This window comes from Scylla paramamosain, chromosome 18 (assembly GCF_035594125.1).
Source record: "Scylla paramamosain isolate STU-SP2022 chromosome 18, ASM3559412v1, whole genome shotgun sequence".
Taxonomy (NCBI): domain Eukaryota; kingdom Metazoa; phylum Arthropoda; class Malacostraca; order Decapoda; family Portunidae; genus Scylla; species Scylla paramamosain.
In genome coordinates, this window is record NC_087168.1 from 2,847,501 (window position 1) to 2,867,500 (window position 20,000).

Sequence of the window (20,000 nt, forward strand, 5' to 3'; positions counted from 1 at the left end):
CAGAAACAATTAAAGGAGGCAGATGGAAACTTGAATGTCAGACTCTACTTTGTAATTTTTAGTAGTTGGCTGTGTTAAGTTAGTTTGAATACAGAATTTGTGTCAAACAAGATTCCTTTCTTCAAACTTAAATACAATAAAATGCATGAACTACATCTATCTTTCCAAACTAGGAAAATATATAAAATACATTTAGTCATGTTTATTTACAGTAATTCTTTCTTACTTTTGTTACTTTTGTAGAATTTTGCCCTAAGGGGCACAGCTAAGGTGGACCTTCACTGCTCCCTGGCGGCTCAACTCCTTGGTGTAGTAGGAGCTGTGCTGGTGTAGCCAGGGATAGGTGGCTCATTGGATATTAGTGATACCACTTGTCAAGCCAGCATTTGAAGGTGTCCTTTGAAACACCTGATAGGCCCCTGATATCCTTGGGGATTGCATTAAACAGTTGGGCCCCATAATAAGCAAAGCTGCTGTGCAATGTTGTCTGCAGTTGCTGGGTTGCTGCTTCCGCCCTCTGTATATAGCACAGTCTCCCTCACCTCAGGTGATGGTTGACAGAAAGGCTTGTGTTGGGGACTAAACTCTCCAGGATTTTCCAGACGTAGCTAATGATGTAGTTCTCACATCTCTGCATTGAATAAAGCCTAAGCTTGGACAACCTTGCCCAATAGTTAAGCTTCTCGAGTATACTGATCTGAAGGGATTCCAGCCTGGTTGTGTCTTTTATTTTCTGGGGTGACCATAGTTGGCAACTACTCAATCCTGGGTAGGAAGGACAAGGGCCTTCCATAGTGTCATCATGCATGACCTGTTCCTTGTATGAAATGTTCTCAACATCCATCCTGTAAGTTTCCTGGCCATGTCAATGATTTTGCCTATATGTTTAGTGAAAGAAGCATTGGCACTAATGCACATCCCCAAGTCTTTTACATGTTCCTTTAGTGACAGGTTTAGTTGATGTGCTTGATAGTGGGTATTTGTCTGGAGCTCCTACTGCTGTTCATAATGAAGCACTAAATTTTTCCTCATTTAGCTGCATGTTGTTCCTGTTGCCCCATTGCATAATTTTGTTCAGGTCCTGTTGAAGTGCCACATCATCACTTGTGTTGACTGTTTTCATTGTTTGTGTGTTGTCTGCAAATGAGGTCAGTGTCTCCTACCAGAAGAGGGGAGGGCCCAGCACTGAGCCCTGGGGGATGTCACTTGCTGTGTTGCTTGGCTCAGAGAGGCACCTGTGTATGGAGATTTATTGATTTCTGCCTGTCAGGAAGCTATGTAGCCATACCCCTAGGTTTCTAACTATTCCCAAAACCCTTAACTTGTGGAGAATGAGACTGTGATCAACTTTATCAAATGCTTTGGCAAAATCTAAGTATATTACATCAACATTTTGGCCTTTGCTGATGTCTTGTATAGATTCTTGGTGTAATAAGAGCTGAGAGAGGCCTGATCTTTTTCTAAAACCATGTTGGCCTTCATTTAGGGCAGATATCTGTTCTAGATATTCCATCAGCTTGTTTCATGTGAACTTTTCAGTTATCTTGATTAGGTGGGAAGTTAGTGTCACTGGTCTGTAGTTTATTAGTTTGATCTTTGCTTCCTCCTTTGTGGATAGGTGTTAATGATGGTAGTTTGAAGCCTTTCACAATGGGTGATATCTCAAACTGTTAAGTTTTCATTGTTCGCCAGCTGGTTCAGTTCAAAAGCTGGTCAGCCTCGTCTTGTGGTACAGAATAGTCATCTCAGAACACTATATTATAATGTACTATTGATTTCCTGTGCTTTTATTCCTTCCAGTATTTTTCTGTATTATTTCTTGGTAGTTACTTGAGTTTATACAACTATGATAATTTTATAGACCAAAATATAGTTGCCCTGGTGTACCAAGCTCTCTCATTTTTATACTTTAATATAGCACAAAACCTAAACACACATTTTACCTCGCCTCTGCAGAGGTTAATGCTTCACAATCAAAGTGCAGAGCAATTTTTGTTTAGTTTTCTTTGCGGCCAAAACCAAAATGGCCCAACCAACAAGTGACTATCTAAATTACCAAAACCCTAAGCTGTGTCTTGCCATTGCCCAAACATGGTGTGCCTTTAGACTTAAAAACTCCTCAGGGTGGGCACTCTATTTTCTAACAGTCAGAGGTCTCCATGATGCCAAAAATATCTATGTTAGTCAAGGCTGAGGATGGATTTGTTACTGTTTTGGTGGCAAGAGACAATCTCAATATCAGACTTTGATTTATAAGGTATGAAATAAGCTCTTTTAGGGGGAATTATATGTTCATGGTTTCTTGTAATCTACTACCTACAAGAAAAATAATCATAATGACTTGAGTTTTATCAATTGAGGAACAAAATAATTTTTGTCCCAGGAATACATATGGTACAAGATACATTGCATGTATATAAACTTAATTCAACTATTAAAGCATTTATGTCATAGATACATGTTTGAAAGTACTCTAGTTAATTTATTATCTCATTAGATGATGATAGAACATCCAAAAAAGATACAGTAAAATCCCTCTCATCCGGCATTCGAGTATCTGGCAGCTTCAAGTATCCGGCACATTTTTCCCCGAGCCTTAAAATCAATAAAAATCAATGTGTACTCATAAAATCTATTAAAATTCCCGCGCGAGGCATACTTTGTCCCGTCGCCACCAGAGCGCACTGCTTCATGCCACCCGCAGCCCACTGCACTGTGTTTACTCAGTGACTCAGTCCCACGTGTGCACTGTTTATCGCCTGCCGCCTTCATCATGCCTAAAGTTGTAGAAAAGAGGAAGCGTGTTGTGCTTACACTTAAGCAGCTGATCAGATCAGCTGATCTTTGTTATGGTAAGATGCGTGAGTGTAGGGTAGTGATTGTGGACATAATTTCACTTCTATTCAAGTATCCGGCAATATTCAAGTATCCGGCATGTCGGTGGTCCCGTTGATGCTGGATAAGAGGGATTTTACTGTACAATATACAGTAGACCAACTTTTCTGTGAAATGTGATATCTGGTGAATCTGGCAACTGCAGCTGGAGTTCGTGATATCTCCCATTGATTCCTTCCACAGTAGGTTTAATGGTAGAGCCAATTCTCTGCATTACTTTTGAAATTTTGAGTGAAATCCATCTGGGCCAGCTGCTGCATTCTGGGATATGCTGTTTATTGCTGCTATGATCTCTGTTGTAAATTTAATGTCCATCATGGAATGTTCCACTGCCATTGTGTTCTTAAAGAAATTGTGTGGATTGTCAACCATTTTGTCTTCCATTGAGGTGCTGTTGTAAACAGTTATACTGAGCCCTTAACATTTGAGCCATCTCCAGGAGATCTGTAACTAATTCCCCATTTTGGTCCTTTAATGGTTGTAGAGATGTATTTCAGTTTCTTGTTGGCACATAAGAAAAATTTTGAATATTTTATATTTTCTACTGAATTCTGAATACTTTTCAAATAAAATTGTCTATTTCAAGTAAAATTACATAAAATAGGTATGTTATATTTGTCTTAAAACCTTACGAAATTAGCCAGTGAAGGCCAAGACAGGTTCAAGTGTCATCCAAATTTGCCTGTGTTCAGTCCCCCATCCATTGCTCCAAGTGGAGCATACTGCTGTCCTTCAGTATCTTGGCTATGCAAGTCAAATGAATTACCTTGCTTCGATCTCACTCATTTAACATTTAAAGTCCAAAATTTTATTTAATTGTTTAACCAATACAGCCCCACTGTCAGCTATAGCTAACACCACACTTGTTCACCGAGGACCCACTGATGGCTATACCCGACAACAACTTCTTCCTTTATGTACACAGCTTGTATGATAGCTAAGGGTATTCAAATTCTCTCTCTCTCTCTCTCTCTCTCTCTCTCTCTCTCTCTCTCTCTCTCTCTCTCTCTCTCTCTCTCTCTCTCTCTCTCTCTCTCTCTCTCTCTCTCTCTCTCTCTCTCTCTCTATATATATATATATATATATATATATATATATATATATACGAGAGAAAGGGGATGGAGAGCATCGTTTGACTCGCGCCATACCCTACCACAGCCAAGGTGAACTAAGTGCATGAGGCTGTGGGAAAGCAAAAGTTACTTACGGTACTTGTATATTCCTCTCTCCACCACAGCCAAACCATTCACTTTATGAGCTTCAAGTCTATTGCATATTCAAGGGAAGGGTAGAGGAGTTTTTTGCTGTAGTTCTACCTGATGGGTGCATATAGAACTGCTTAATTAGGAGGTAATAGTGAACATTTTTGGGCAGAAATGAAAAATAGCAACTCACCCATCCTACCCATGTGCCACGATGATGAAATGCTTGTCAGTAGTCAGGAATGTTTATGCCGTGTTTGACTGCCACTGCTGCACTCTGTGCTTCTGGACTTTCGTTGTGAGTTCAGTGAGTCTGAATCATCTGGGGATGAGTACAGGCCAACTCAGAACAAACTGGCCTGTGGTGACAAGGGGACCACACATGGTGATGCCAGTGACTTGGTGGAATTACCATCATTGCATTGCATTACATTTTGGTATAAATTTACACACATTTAGTTCTTATAAATCTAAACGCAGTTGTGCGTGTACATAGTCAAAGAGACAATCATATTACAAACAATAGTAAAACAAGGATAACACAGCATCAGAGTGGCACACAAGATGAGGGGAGTTGATGGCCAGGCCAGAGGACACACTGTAGTGCCCTCCATAGCCATAGAGGCAAAAATAAGCTGAGATGAGTGTCATTGTACCTTTTCCCTCTTAGTTTTAGATAACTTATGATTGATTTATGCAATAATGGAAAATCAATTTGGGCTCAGGATTGAGGTGAAAAAAAAAGCTCCAAATGTCATGGGGCTGTATGGGTTAACCTCTTAATCTGGAGCTACGCTTCTTCCTTAAGTGCCCAGATGGGGCTAATTCCCATTTGTCAGCCTCTTGACTAAGCAAGTCAAATCAACTCTCTTGCTCCTGTGAGAGACTGGTGAAAGACATTTCAGAACTACCTAACCAAACACATCCTCTTATCTAGGCTGGGGTCCAAAAGCATAAGTGCCTGCAGTGGGTACAAGATGGTGACCTCCAGAGAGATTAATAGATAGTGTTGGACTAGAGTCAGTAGAGGCCAAGTGCTTGAACAAACAAGTAAATGTCTGGGTAGGGAGAGATGGAGGCTCTTCTGTCACTGCTGCTCCCCTGGGAGATCTTATCAGAGGGAGTGAGGCATAAGGAGCTAGATAGATTAGTGCTGGGCAAGAGAAAGGAGTGAGAAGAGAATGAGAGGATTAGAGCATGCTGTGATTGGAATGAATGGAAACACTTCTGTTATGTTCTTTCCCCATGTGAGAATAGGCATTGTTTATAGATTGATGTATGGACATCACTCATTTCTTCTACAGCTGTGCTTGTAGAATACAGTGCATTTATTGCTCATAATGATTTTTAGTGTAAAGACATTTTAATGGGTTATGATCAGTCTTTAAGAAAAGTAAAGGTTCTTCAAACTAATTGTTTATTCAATCATTTATGTTTGCAGAGTCAGAAATGACGGATGACCTTGATGTAGATGCCATGTTGGAAGCTCCATTCAAGAAAGAGGTGAGTGCATGTCAGAGGTGTTGCAGTGTGTCCTGTCCCAGGTATGATGTCTCCAATATAGTTCTCAAATCTTAGTTCTCTTGTCCACATGATGCTCAAGATGAAAGATATATGTTTAGATACACAAGAATTTATCATGATTCAAAGTACAAGAGAAAGTTTCTGGTAGACAAAATGTATAATACATGATTTTTCAGTTTTGCAGAAATGTATGAGGATGTTTACAGAGCAGAAAGATGATGTTTTGTATGGATGTGGCATGCAATATTACAAAGAATAGGAAGATAATGATTCTGAATGGTGTGACTAGTTATATGGGTGTGCCAGTGTCTGTATGTTGGTATATATAGATAGACCTTGCAGTCTTGTAGAAGTGTGCTCTAAGGTATACATGTGTTGTGTTATGGCTCAAAGGCAATCTTCAAGAAAAGAACGTTTGATGTCTTTAAATTTAACTTGGAAAACTTTTCTGTAAACTTTGACAAGGCTGCAAGTAGGTGTGTAAGTGGTTCTGCCGTTTGCCTCGCTGATCTTCTCTCCCCATTCTCTGTTGTTTTAGATAACCTATTCAGTCACTGTCTCCCACCCTCCATGATAAAACGGTCGTGAGCTCGAATACTGTGCTCCCTCCATCGCCAGGTACTGGTAGTACATAAGGTATAACTCTTGTTGATGAACACAGTGACAGGTCACGTCTCCTGTGTCACAAGTTTTCAGCCATATTCCATCCAAGTCTTGTCATACATAATAAGTGCCAACAGTGGTGACTCCTTTTTGGTCCCAAGTTGCAGACTTGAGGTTTAACCATGTAGTGGGCATGGTTCAAACCTCTCTCTCTCCTGACTCACAGACTGGAATGTGGTAGTAAACTTAAAGGTCACATCAGCAGTTCATATTCTTGGCAAAATGAACTAGGGATATGGAAGAAAGATGGGCAGCTATATGCTTCTCCAGGCTTCCAAAAACTCGTTTTCTTTTTTGGAAGGGCAGAGAACTTCAAGCTGCTTGGTGATATCCCTGGGTCATTTTGTCAGGCTGTGAACAGTTGCAACTCTGTAAGTCAATTACTAAAACCATCTTACCTCATTGCTCATGCTCAGAAAAGTAGTTTGTAGTAAGTATGGTTTTCAGTGAGCTTTAAGTGATATCATGTAAGGGAACATTTTAAAATCTAGTAATTGAATGTTTTTATTAGAGATCAGACATATACAGTATATTTATATATATACATATTTATACATATATATAATAGACAGTATAATTGTTCCTTGTTAAAGTCATCAGAAGTTATGGTCTTTTAAAGTAACAACTTTATGGATCATTAAGTTTTTGTATTACAAGACATTTTAGTGCAACTTAGGAAAGAATGTAGCAGATCTTATGCATTTCCTACTTGGACATTTGATTGTATAGTGTTTGGAAAAAAAATGTACCAGTAACGTGCTAACTTGAAGTAGAAACCCTTCAAGGGAATCTTATTCCACTCATAAGCTTGCTGTATCATCTTTTTTATCATTGGATTTTTATCATGATTCATATACTACTTGAAATTGTTTCCATATTAATCTTATTATAATTAGATAGAGGTAAAGAAGTAAGGTTCTGTGTTACTGAAATTTGAAAGCTGATGGAGAAGTAGTAGTGAACTGTGGCCTCCTTGCACGATGGTACCAAAGTGAAGGAGAGAACAAAATAAAAGTGGTAATTGGTGCAGCAGCAGTGTGTCCCGTGGTGGCCTTGGTACTGACAACTTGGTATCTCCACTCAGATGCTGGCGACGGCAAGCTCACTCCACCGAGGGATCTCGCTCCTTACTCACTCCACTCAACACCATCATCATAAATTGACCACAATATTTAATGTTTATGTGTCATGATGAGGACATTCAGTAAAACAGGTATAAATTCTTTAAAGAAAGTGCTAGTTATGTGGTCAGTCTTATTTTATAATCTTTTTATTTATTTATTTATTTTTATTTTCCCCTCTTGTGCTGTGACTGGTGCATGTGTTGTATATTGGTGCAATATAACTCCACATTGCGTCAAGGCTCCAGTCTAAAGTTTGCGTTTTGCAGGCGGTCGTGCCTTGGTTGGACCCTACGGCTAGAGAGACATCAGGTACTAGCGGGCTGGAGGCAGCAGCATTATGTTTACTATATTGGTGCACAGGGCTAGAAGCTGCCCTATGCAGGGTGAATTTTAGGGGGTGCATTTACCCTGTATCTACCTTTCTGATTCTAACAGTGACCTTTCTCACTCACTGTTAGCACCAGAAGGGTATCTTGATGGTCTTTTTGTTTGTTGGAAGTGAGCATGGGGGCTACAACAGTATGCTACACTAAGTATGGCTGAGTGTGTGGTGTGACTGTGATGAGGAAAAATTTGTAGTGCAGACCTCCAGTGTGACACGTGGACTCATCTGTGTCCATCAAACACTAGCCAAGAGTTCTTTCAGCTGGATGGATCTGCTATTTGAATAGGACATGACTCTGCCAAGCTTATCTTCGAATCCAAGTTATTTTACTTGGTGGGAGAACATTGTTTGTGTATAGTGCCTTTGTAGATAACTAATGTGTGGCTGTTCTGTTTTCTTTCCCCCACCCTTGCCCTTCTCCCACCACCCTCCTGACTGGTGCTGCCGTTACACCGTCTCTTGTGCTCCCCCTAGGACGCCACTTCATCCTCAGTGGACTCCAAGCCTAAGGAAAATGGACATACATCTTCAAAAGACAGGTGAGAGATGGTAATACAACAGGTTTATGAGTTTTCTTACCTGACTAGACAAGTCCTTAAAACATTAGCAATCATGAATCTTTGCTGAAGCTGTAAGTAATATTGTAAAGTGTATTTATACAGATAAGGGCAGACATTGACAGGTCTGATCTCTGGTGCTTGTCTGTGCAAGCTTTCATGGCCCCACATCCATTTTGTAACTGACTTGTATGTATTAATGAAAACTTCTGCATTCCTCCTGAGGAGTTCAGCTAATGCTGATAGAATCCTCTAAATTTAGTTTTCAAGATACATTTGTTTTAGAAATTCAACTGCAAGGAGAGAACTTTTTATTAGATTTACTTGCAATAAAGAATGGGCTAAGTATGTACAATTCATCTTAAAGTAATAAGAGATCAGGGCCCATAACTTGATCAGTTTTAACTCCTTTGGCATGACCAGTGAACAGATCATTGGATGCTTCTGTTCTGTAACAGATCCTAAGGTGTGATGTCAAAACTAACACAGGTCACTCCTACCTAGTAACTTGAGTGCTACCTATTGCATGACATGGGAAAAGTTTTAAACATTCTTGTATAATGAACCTTATCACAAGGGATTAATACCAATATTTTCTTAGTGTTCTGTATTGTTTCAATACATGGACTTGCAATTTGCTCAGAATCTTGTATAGTATATCCAGCAACTCTTGGCAGACTTCCTGCTGATGAACACTTAGGTGCAGTTGCCTGTAGGCAGCATGAAGGTAAGTAGTGGAGGCTGACAAGAGACAATGTAGATGGATGTGGAATTTTTCATTAATCTATATTTTCTAAGCTGTTTTGAAGTTGGTTGTGGAATAGCTATTAGACTGGTTTGTGGTGATATATTCAGATTTTTTTTTTTTTTTTTTTTTTTTTTAGTGGGGGGGGGGCAAGAACATACATTATTCATGAGTTCTTTGGCATCCAGTATAGACAACAAGAATGTCAAGAATATTTACCACTTAACCAACTATTCACCAGCCCAGGCAATTAGATGGCTAAATAAAATCCTGAAACAGATGAGTAGCCTGCAGTTCAGATCAAGTGAATCTGTGGGAGCTGGTCAATTGATAACCACCTCATGACTGTCTCCTTGCCTGATTTTTGCACCCAGCCCATGATTGCTTGGACAAGCACCTAATGTTTCAGGTTGACTGGATAAGTGTTGAGAGAGAGACCATACCACATGACTAGTCCAGAACCTGTGAATTACAGTTTGGTAAACACACACACACACACTGCTTGTTCACTCAGTAGTATCATCCTTGGCTGTCATGGCTTAGGTTCACATTATGCTCACAGCGCTAAGAATTTTCACTGATGAGCGAGCAGTTACTGTCATGCCAGGGGTCTGTAGCATGTAAAAGGTCTTGGCCTCACTTATAGATTGTTCAGTCATGAGCACTAAACTCTGCAGGAGGATAGATCTGGCAATCACAAGTCTAGAACAAATTCTCCAAGGTTATGGTGAATTAAATCCACAACATGGCACATACATGAAGGTTGATGTACTTTTGAGTTCACATCATAATGAACTCAGAAATCTGTAACTTATGTCAGTATCTGTTTTCTGCAAGGTTGTTGATTGCTGGTGCACGATTTGAAAACCATCCTGATGATCTGCTGCTCAGGGATTTAATCTTAGAGTCTCATGATTGTGAGCTGAGCACAAAGTACATACTCCACCAGGCCTTACTCTTTCTTACCAGATCATCTACTGTAATGTGGTTTGCATCTATTGTAAGGTTTCTCCAGGATGATTTGGAAGGAGTACTTAGGCTTACATTTGTTCAAGTTAATCATTATTATTGTAGTACTTTATAGTGTTTGGGTCTTATAACTGAATTTTTCATCATTGTAATAAAGGAGGCTGACCATACACTCCATTTATTGTGGCCAAAATGTTGGTGATGCATTCTTTTCCATTGTTTAAGTAGGGCACATTTTAAACTACTTTTTATTATTATTTTTTTTTTATTTAATTTTATTGTTTTTATCATAAATTTTTTATCTAACACAGTCATTACTTTATTTCAGAAAAGATAAAGATAGAGACCGAGAAAGAGATAGAGACAGGGACAAGGAGAAGGACAAAGACAGAGATAGAGACAGGAAGGATAAAGACAAAGATAGAGATAGAGACAGGGGTAAGGACAAAGACAGAGACAAGGACAGGGACAAAGACAAAGACAAGGACAAGGACAGGGACAAAGAGAGGAGGAGACGGTCTCGCAGCAAATCTCGCGACCGTGACCGCAAAAAGAGAAGCAGGTCAAGGGATCGCAAGAAAAAGTCCCGGTCGCGCTCCAGAGACCGTGAGCGCAGGAGGAAATCACGCTCGAAGTCACGGGACCGGCGCCGCAAGTCACGCTCCAGGGACCGGCGCCGCAGCAGGAGCAGGAGTCGTGACCGGCGGCGCAGGAGTCGTAGCCGTGACCGTAGAAGGAGCCGTAGTAGGGACCATCGCCGCTCCAGGTCCAGAAGCAAAACCCCCAAACAGTAAGTCTTTGTATGCTGTTTTGTAAGTGGGGCACAGACTGAGGACAATAAAAGAAAAAGAAAAAAATAATAATAATAATGAGGTGCCAGTCCTAAAAGAAATATCCAAAATTGGAGGGTGTCTTGAAACTACCCTTATGCACCAGTAAACCATCTATATTGTTGTTACCATTATCTGTATGTGCTGCTATCATCATTTTCACTGGTTATAGTTACTGTTGGGTTCATAGGTGCTGGAGGAGCTTTGGGGATTCATGACACATTATCCAGCTTTCAGTATTATCCAGGAAGTTCTTGGCTGCTTTGTGGTGGATAAATTGATGGTTACTGTACTCAAAAGCCACCTTCTACCTCTTAGCTCATTGAATCCAGACTGCTTCCACTTCCCTTCCATTTCATAAGTAACTTCTGACTTGATATCTTCCACAGTGGAACTTAACATCTTTGACTGTCCAAGCACATCACCTCTTGTTAACCCTTTCTCTGCTATCTGACACATCTTAATCATTGACCACTTGGATATATTTCTCACACTACAGCTACCTCCAAACATATTGAGTAGAAACTGCAAAATCTATTAATTTTTATCGCCATCTTTCTTGTAATTGCTTATAAAAATTTCATACCTTGTTTTTAATGCTGTAAATTATTGCATACTGCAATGAAATCATTATATATGTTTCATGTTATCTCTTACTCCTTTCCAAGAAACTTGTTCAACCATCCATGGAGTGTTGTCTGGAGTGGAGTCTCCTGTTGAGGGCTTCAGCTCATTGCTAAACTGAATAGAGTCAAAAGCAATTCATCTCAACTCCAGTGGTTTGCTGTCAAATCCCACAATCCCCCATGATATTGGATTCCTTGTTTTCGTTACATATATTTTTTGTGGTAGCTGCTCTGATATTGCTAACTGATTGTTTCCATCCCTACTGCCTCATTACACTGCTGAATGCTCTTTTCATTGGTATCATTTTGCTTTCCACTCTAACTTGATTTTTCATCCTCGTCACTTGTAAATTCGGGAGCACTGCCTTCTACAGCTTTCCACTTTCTCAATTGGGTAATTCTTTGATACAGGGTATCTACATGCTGGCAGAACTAGTTTGGCTGTACCTCTCAGAACTCTTCTAGTTTAATTTTTAAGGAGCTGCAGCTAAGCCAGCAGGCAGCAGAGGTAGGCAAACATGTTAATTAAAAGTGGTCTGGTCTTCTTATAAGCATTAGAAATAGAGTGAAGGGCCAGTTGAAATGCAGGAGTTTAAGATGGCTGCCCTTTAAATGCAAGACTTTTAGAATGCTTGGGACTGGGGCAGCTTTTCTTTCCTTCAGGCTCAAGATTTATTTCTAACTTTTGTATTTTGTTCTTTGGTCTGTGTATGGTATCAGGTTCTGCCATGATGCAAGGAATGCAAGTTATAAATGCTGGGTTAACAATTCTAAGTAGAGTAATCCAGTCTAAATACAAACTTTTACTTATTTTTTTGCTTTCATATCTAATTTCTAGTTGAGTAATCTGCTTATACTATCTTATTGGAAGAAATCCAGGTTGTAAATGGAGGATCCTAATGCTGGGTAGACTGATTTATAATTTATTGCATTTTTAGGGAGTTGTCGGTGGAGGAAAGGGATGCCCGAACTGTCTTCTGTATGCAGTTGTCATCCCGTATCCGTTCCCGTGATCTAGAAGACTTCTTCTCAGTGGTTGGGAAGGTCAATGATGTCCGCATCATCACAGACACAAAAACTCGTAGATCTAAAGGAATCGCTTATGTTGAGTTTTGTGATGTCGAATCCGTGCCATTGGTAAGTTTTGTTTGTGTCCTAAATATGTGAATATTATAAATGTCTTTGCTCGAAATATCTGCATAATTTTGCATAACAGTAACATTTTCCATTGTCATCACTAAATTTCCTGCCTTTCTTGACAGGCTCTTGGACTATCAGGACAGAAGATTCTCGGTGTGCCCATTGTGTGTCAGCCAACCCAGGCTGAGAAGAATCGTGCTGCATCCTCAGCAGCTGCTCAGGACCAGAAGGTTGCGTCAGGCCCTATGAGGTTATATGTCGGGTCTCTGCACTTCAACATTACCGAAGACATGCTGAGGGGTATCTTTGAGCCTTTTGGGAAGATTGATCATATCCAGTTAATAATGGACTCGGAAACAGGACGGTCCAAAGGTTATGGCTTTATCACAGTAAGTAGCATGATTTACTGATATTGGATGTTGCTGGTGTGATGCATATTGTTCATATTACAATACCATGTAATTGTTATATTTCGTGATCTGTTAACATGGTTTTATCCAAATGAACTGTTTTGAGATTGCAGTGGTTGATTTTGTAGACACTGAATCTGCATTTCCAAATAATAATGGTGTATTTTATTTCAGTTCCACAATTCAGATGATGCCAAGAAAGCACTCGAACAGTTGAATGGCTTTGAGCTGGCTGGGCGTCCTATGAAGGTGAACCATGTCACTGAGCGCTCAGAAACTCAGCAGGGCTCCTCACTCCTTGATTCGGATGAAATGGAAAGAGCAGGCATAGATTTAGGTGAGTTGCTGCATAATTTTAGCTTGATTCAAATGAAGAAAAATTAATCAAGCAATCTGATCATCTGTATTGAAGTAACATTCATCCACAACATTGAAACCTCAGCATCCTGCACTTGCTCATGTCCATTGCTAGTGCTCCCATTGTTTTACCATTTATTTGTCTCCGCTGCAGGATTCTGTCCTTCCACTTTTGTCAAACCTCTGCTTCATACTCCACGTAATCTTAACCTGTACAGTATTTAGTATGTATGTATACCTACCTCTTAGGGAAGTGTTTTGTGTGTGTGTGTATATATATATATATATATATATATATATATATATATATATATATATATATATATATATATAGACTGAATACTTCTGTAGGAACTGAGACATTTGTGGATTATTATTTATTTACTTATTTTATATTTTGTTTTGTTTTATTTTATTTTATTTTATTTTATTTTATTTTATTTTATTTATTTATTTATTTTTATTCATTTTTTTTTTTTTTTTTTTTTTTTTTATGCCCATGTCAACATGCACATAATATCAAAGCAGTAAAATGAAATTGAAAGCTATGGTGTTGGGGAGGGATGAAGATTTTTGTTATAAATGTTGCGGAGTTGGCTACACAGGGCGGGCTGCTGTTTCCCCAAAAATCCTCACATAAAGTAAGTTTTCTCCTAAGAAATTACTTCTCATATCTATAAAGTCATAAAATTCATAGTATATTCTATTCTTTGAGAACTGTGGGTATAGCTGAATGTACAATTTTTGTTTATTTCTAGGTATTTGTTATGTAAAGAAGTACTTATTTATGACCCTATAGGGTTGTGGGAAGTTTACGAAAAAGGGGAGAATAATAGCTTTAAAAATATAAAAATAATATTCAGTATGCCTAGTTTGATATCGTGAGCTCTGAGAAGGGAAAAATCCAGAATCAAAATTATATGGTACCCAGACTTACATTCATAGCATGGGAATAATATATATATATATATATATATATATATATATATATATATATATATATATATATATATATATATATATATATATATATATATATATATATGAAACTATTTATTATTATTTTCTCATTTTGTGGCAAATAAAAAAAAAATCCAACCCAACAAGACTCCTATCCCTGACAAAGTACAACACTGTACAGGTTAATGTGCACAAAGGCATATCATGTGCTTCATTTATTCACAGAGTACGTGACCACCTCAGGATGCTCTTAAACCATCATAGCACCACAAAACATTCTTTTCTGCCTTGCTGTCTTTAATTTAATTTAAAACTAAATCATTTAATAGTCATCACTGCAGTGACAACTGACAGGAATCATCAGGCTCAGCAGCTGCAGTAAGGAATATCATTTTTGTTTTCTGGCCTTCTGATGAACAGAATTACTGATGCACAAACCTTAATCATGTTTTTGTCATGTAATCTATTCTGCATTTGCAGGTGCAACCGGCAGACTTCAACTAATGGCCAAGTTAGCAGAGGGCACAGGTCTTCAGCTCCCTGCTGCAGCCGCAAATGCCTTACACATGCCTGCACAACCCCAGCAGCAGCCTGCACCACCCATTGCCACGCAGTGTTTCCTGCTCTCCAATATGTTCGATCCTTCCACGTTAGTATTTCTACCTCTGCTTCAAGATGTGTGATTTGTAAATGTTGACTATAGAGGATATCTACTTGGAATTTCACACTTTGAAAAGTTTGGTAATAAGTTATTTTCTTGGTAGTCTTTGTGTCCCCCATATTCCAGGCTTTGCATACTTTTCTCATGAATGATGTACATACTTGTTTGTGTCAACACTGATGATGGTCTTCATATTTTTATAGTTTGTTGGGGAATAGGATAAAGTGTTTTAAAATGGGCCATTTGATGGTGTTACAGTGAAGCTTAATTAAGTGGGTTCTGTGCTGTCATAGTCATTGCATTATAAGGAAGGGAGATTTTAACAGGTTTTTTATGCATTGCATCACATAATACCAAGTTACTGTTGCAGGGAGACGAATCCAAATTGGTCTGATGAAATTCGTGATGATGTCCTTGAAGAATGCAACAAACATGGAGGTGTTCTACATATATTTGTAGACAGACAATCAGCCCAGGGAAATGTGTATGTCAAGTGCCCTACCATAGCCACTGCTGCTGCCTCTGTCAATGCCCTACATGGGAGGTGGTTTGCTGGTAAGTTTTGTATTTAATCATTTTATACATAATGTAAGAAAAAACTGTTAGTTAATGTAGAATTGCTGTTTGATGGATTTCAGAGAATGAGATAAAATTTTGCTCAGTAGGACATGATCTGATAGTGGTATATTTTTTTGCAGGCAAAATGATAACAGCAGCCTATGTGCCAGTGATGAGCTACCATTCCCTCTTCCCGGAGGCCATGACTGCATCCCAACTTGTGTTCCCTCGATGAAGAGCCTTCACCATTCACTTCTTGTTTGAAGTCATGGCTTGGTTTGCAGTCATCAATTGTTGTGATTGCAACAGTTTGTGTGATATTTTTTTTTTCTTTTTTCTTTTCAATATGTCAGTGCTGGTCATTTTGATCACCTGGAGTTAGATTTTGTAATCCCCATAAATCATGTGTGGAGTGTTTAACTTGTTGAAAAATAGTTTTAGAGTGGAACTAGAGTGATGGATGATCCTGAGGAAATATTATCTGTAACATTGTTTGGTGTACAACTACCTCCAAATGAAATTATTACTACTGTTATGGTATTTTTGGGGCAATCTAAATCTTAAGTTCAAAAGTCATAGTTCCATTAACGCTGTCTTGTAATGAAACACTCGGCGAAGACCAGGAAGGGAGTCAAGAGTAGTTTTTAGTCAATATGATGCTATTTTTGCAGATGATTATCATAGATATTTTTAAGTTGTGTGAGAATACCACGTGCACATTGTGATTACTGGTCGAGTGTATATATGTACAGCAGGTATGATATTTGATCCATGCACTTCCAAGTCATAATAATGTGTTTATATTAATACATATTCTTGAGCAAACTGTGTCTTTTGACATTTTGAAAACCTTACTGTCAATTAGAAGGATTTAATAACAATTTGAGAATCTCTCTCTCTCTCTCTCTCTCTCTCTCTCTCTCTCTCTCTCTCTCTCTCTCTCTCTCTCTCTCTCTCTCTCTCTCTCTCTCTCTCTCTCTCTCTCTCTCTCTCAACTACAGGACCAAGGCCTCCCTGGTGTTTAGGAGTCATTAGGCCATTTACCTTTCCATGGTGGTTTAAGTTGTCCTGGTGGGATTCCAGACTTCAGGTTGGCTAATCATAAAGCCAGCTTGCTTCCACACCATGTGAGAGCCATCATCAGTGAGAACAAAGTTTTCAGTACTGATGTTTTCTTGGTACTGCCAGGTAGCCCTGCTGGGACCCAGAGTCCTTTTTGGTAATAGTCACTGCAAGGATTTGCTCTGTGTAGAGGGTGAAGTAACTTACAACTTCCTGTGCCCTCTATGAAGAACCTATAAATTCACAGATTTTTGCATGCAGTGTCACTATATCAGGATTTAAAACTGAGGGAAAATGCAAAACAGTGGGGACAAGTGTGGTAAGTGTTAGTAATACCTAAATTACAGTATAGAAATTTATGTATCACTTGAACCAATGTTAGAAATTATGATGATTCTAATAGGAGAGGAATGCCACTTGGAAAATGGAAGGATAAGGTAAAGGATTGCATGTGTGAAAGGCACGTTGGTAGAGCTCAGGCACTTGAACTAACAAGAAGGAAATGTCTGGACAAGGAGAGGTGGAGGCTCTCCTGCCTGTGTTTATTTATTTGTACAATAATAGGAATATCCTTAAGTAGATGCTGCATTTGAAAATGCCCAGGAACAGGACCTTCCCTGGTGGACTACAGATTCATGTGGGATAACAGGATGGTGCACAGTGCCTTGATGCCAAGTAAGATCTACATGTGAGTCCTTAATAGTGTATGACAAAAAACTAATGCAACCTGATGAACAAATTAAATTTTATAGAACTAACATTTCAAGAGACCAGTATATTGCAGACTGGCACCTTTTTGGGACTTTCTTTTCTAATGTAAATTTTGTTGCCTTTGATTAATGCTCCTCATACGTAAAAAAAAAAAAAAAAAAAAGTATCCAGGCCACAGCCAAGAAGTCCATCATTATATCTTGTGTGGACTCGAAGGCATTCTCTTCCAGGACGCATCTTGCTAGTAACTACAACGGCATGTTGCTCCAGATGGGGGGGGGGAACACTCATCCTTTGTTGAACAATACATCCTCATTTATGGAACATCAAACTTGCAGGACTATATGAATACAATCAAATAACTGGTCTCATAAGAACTGGGATGTATAAAAGAGTAAGACTGAAAGGCACTAGATTTAGGATACTTGGAAACTGAAATATGTGGCCTGTTTGCTAGGATGCCAATGATAGCCGAGTCCAGGTAACCTATATGCAGACATTGAATATTTCCTTTAAGAATATGATCTTGGAGCAATCAGTTCTGCTGTCATGAGAAGTGATAGCTCTCTCTCATTCCATGTGAAGTAATTTGATGCACATTGTGGAGTGCTTACCAAAGAATATATGGAAATTAACAAATTTTCATCACTTCATGAATGCCATCTAAGTTGTTGATTGTGTATCTGCCTTGCATGAAATCACACATGCAAGGTCATCAAAGATCTGTCTGAAATAGCAAGTTTCAGACCTCAGAAACACTCCTGCACCACACTTCCCGTATGTTCAAAAGACTACTTGAACTTACTTTTTTTTTCTTTTCTTTTTTCTTTTTTTTATACAGTGACAGATTAATAAGATTTCTACATTATTATCAGGAGAAACACTCATGAGAACCCAGCTAATAATCTCTGTGGCTTTTGAAAATGGTTGTAGCAAAATGTTTTGGAATATGGGCTGCAGCGAGAACATAGAACAATATGCTCTACATCTACAGGCAGGACTATAAAGGTTGTTGTTTAATAGTCCTTAAGCAAGAACACTTGTGGTGTGCTACCATTGCAATATTTGACAATAATAATGCATGGGAAAACTCCTTTTGAAGAATCCTCAGTCAGGTATCAAAGCCACCTGTTTCCTCCTTGTCACCATAATCATATTCTTAGATGCTTTGAGGTTTTAATGAACACGAGCCAGAGAGGCCAGAAAGAGGTGTCTTGAAGTAGGACTGCCTACAGGTGCAACTGTGGGCTGTGGCAAGTCCTGGCAGAGGCAGTGGCAGTGGCAAGATTAGATCAAACTTCTAGAATTTCATGAGGTGAGAATATGTCAGACAGTGTTGGTGTGGAGAGTCTGAAAGTGAATGGTGAAGTTATAACAGAGAAGGAAGGAATCAGGGAGTTCTGGAAAGAACAGACAGTTCTGGAACTAAGTGGATGGTGTAGATAAGGTGTTTGGTATAAGAGAAGGATGTGTGGAGAAGAAGAATGCAGATGAACTGGATGAGAAAATCAACAGGGAGGAGGTGCAGAAATGTGTGAAAAGGCAGAAGAATGGGAAGGCAGCAGGACCTGATGATATACCTTATGAGATGTATAAAAATGAAGGGGAAGTTGTGATTGACAGGATGACTGAGGCATTTAACAAGATGTGGGAGGAGGAAAGAGTGCCAAGAATGTGGAATGAATGCAGGATGACTCTGTTGCATAAGGCAGGATACAAGATTAAGAATGAGTTGAGGAACTAGGCTGATTGCATTAGTGAACACAGAAGGCAAAGTGTTCAGTGTTGGATGAGAGATTGTGTAAATGGATTGAGAAAGCTGGAGTGCCAGGTAAGGAACAAATTGGGTTCTGTGTGGATAGGAGGATAGGAAGTTTGATCTAATCTTGCCACTGCCACTGCCTCTGCCAGGACTTGCCACAGCCCACATGTTTGTGGTGAAATGAAATTATTGAGAGAAAAAGAGGGATGGAGGTAAGTCATACTTTGGTTTTCTGGATATAGAGAAATGCTAAATAGAGTCTTAGAAAAGATTGGATTGAGTGTAAAGATAGTCAACATAGTGCATTGCATGTATGTTGACATGAGAACTAAATACAGACTAGGAGATATAGAAACAGACTGGGTCAGGAGTGATAGAGGAGTTAGGCAAGTATGTATATTGTCACCAACCCTTTTCAGCTTGTATGCAGAGGAGTTAACAGCCAGCAGAATGAGAAGAATAAATGCATGGGTAAGTGTGGGGAATAAGATATGTGTGCTTTTTATGCAGATGAAGTGGTTATGAATGAGCTCCAAAGTTTCCTGGATGTTGTAGATCGGGGATTCCCACTCTTTTTGTTCCTCTGTACCCATTTGCCATTTTTATAGTTTCTGTGTACCCATAAATAGATTCATGAAAAAAAAAATGTAATTGTAATATTTTGATATTATTTTATTATGAAATTTGTACATGTAGACTGCATAGGAATATGACAACATCAGTAAAACTAAATTCAAGTAATTTACAAAATATCTTGATCCATCACATACATATCTTTTTCTAATTATCCATAATGATCATTACGTCCAGTACCTGATTCTTTCAATCCCAGTACAGATTGCAGCCACAGTTAGTTTCA

General features: G+C 39.0%; 1 protein-coding gene across 2 annotated transcripts in view; it reads left to right on the forward strand.

Annotated features, from left to right (window-relative positions):
- LOC135109008 (RNA-binding protein 39-like) overlaps window positions 1-16,431 on the forward strand; it is a 17,823-nt gene extending 1,392 nt beyond the window's left edge. The window contains exons 2-10 of one of the 2 annotated variants that reach the window (XM_064019986.1): window positions 5,539-5,600; window positions 8,268-8,332; window positions 10,393-10,854; window positions 12,459-12,657; window positions 12,783-13,049; window positions 13,245-13,407; window positions 14,868-15,036; window positions 15,419-15,603; window positions 15,747-16,431. In XM_064019986.1, the coding sequence (XP_063876056.1) occupies window positions 5,539-5,600; window positions 8,268-8,332; window positions 10,393-10,854; window positions 12,459-12,657; window positions 12,783-13,049; window positions 13,245-13,407; window positions 14,868-15,036; window positions 15,419-15,603; window positions 15,747-15,841 (1,667 nt within the window). In that variant the 3' untranslated portion in view covers window positions 15,842-16,431. Of the gene's footprint in view, window positions 1-5,538; window positions 5,601-7,368; window positions 7,718-8,267; window positions 8,333-10,392; window positions 10,855-12,458; window positions 12,658-12,782; window positions 13,050-13,244; window positions 13,408-14,867; window positions 15,037-15,418; window positions 15,604-15,746 lie in introns of those variants that run through there. The other variant, XM_064019985.1, reaches the window with a different exon arrangement.
- Window positions 16,432-20,000: the final 3,569 nt, after the last annotated feature.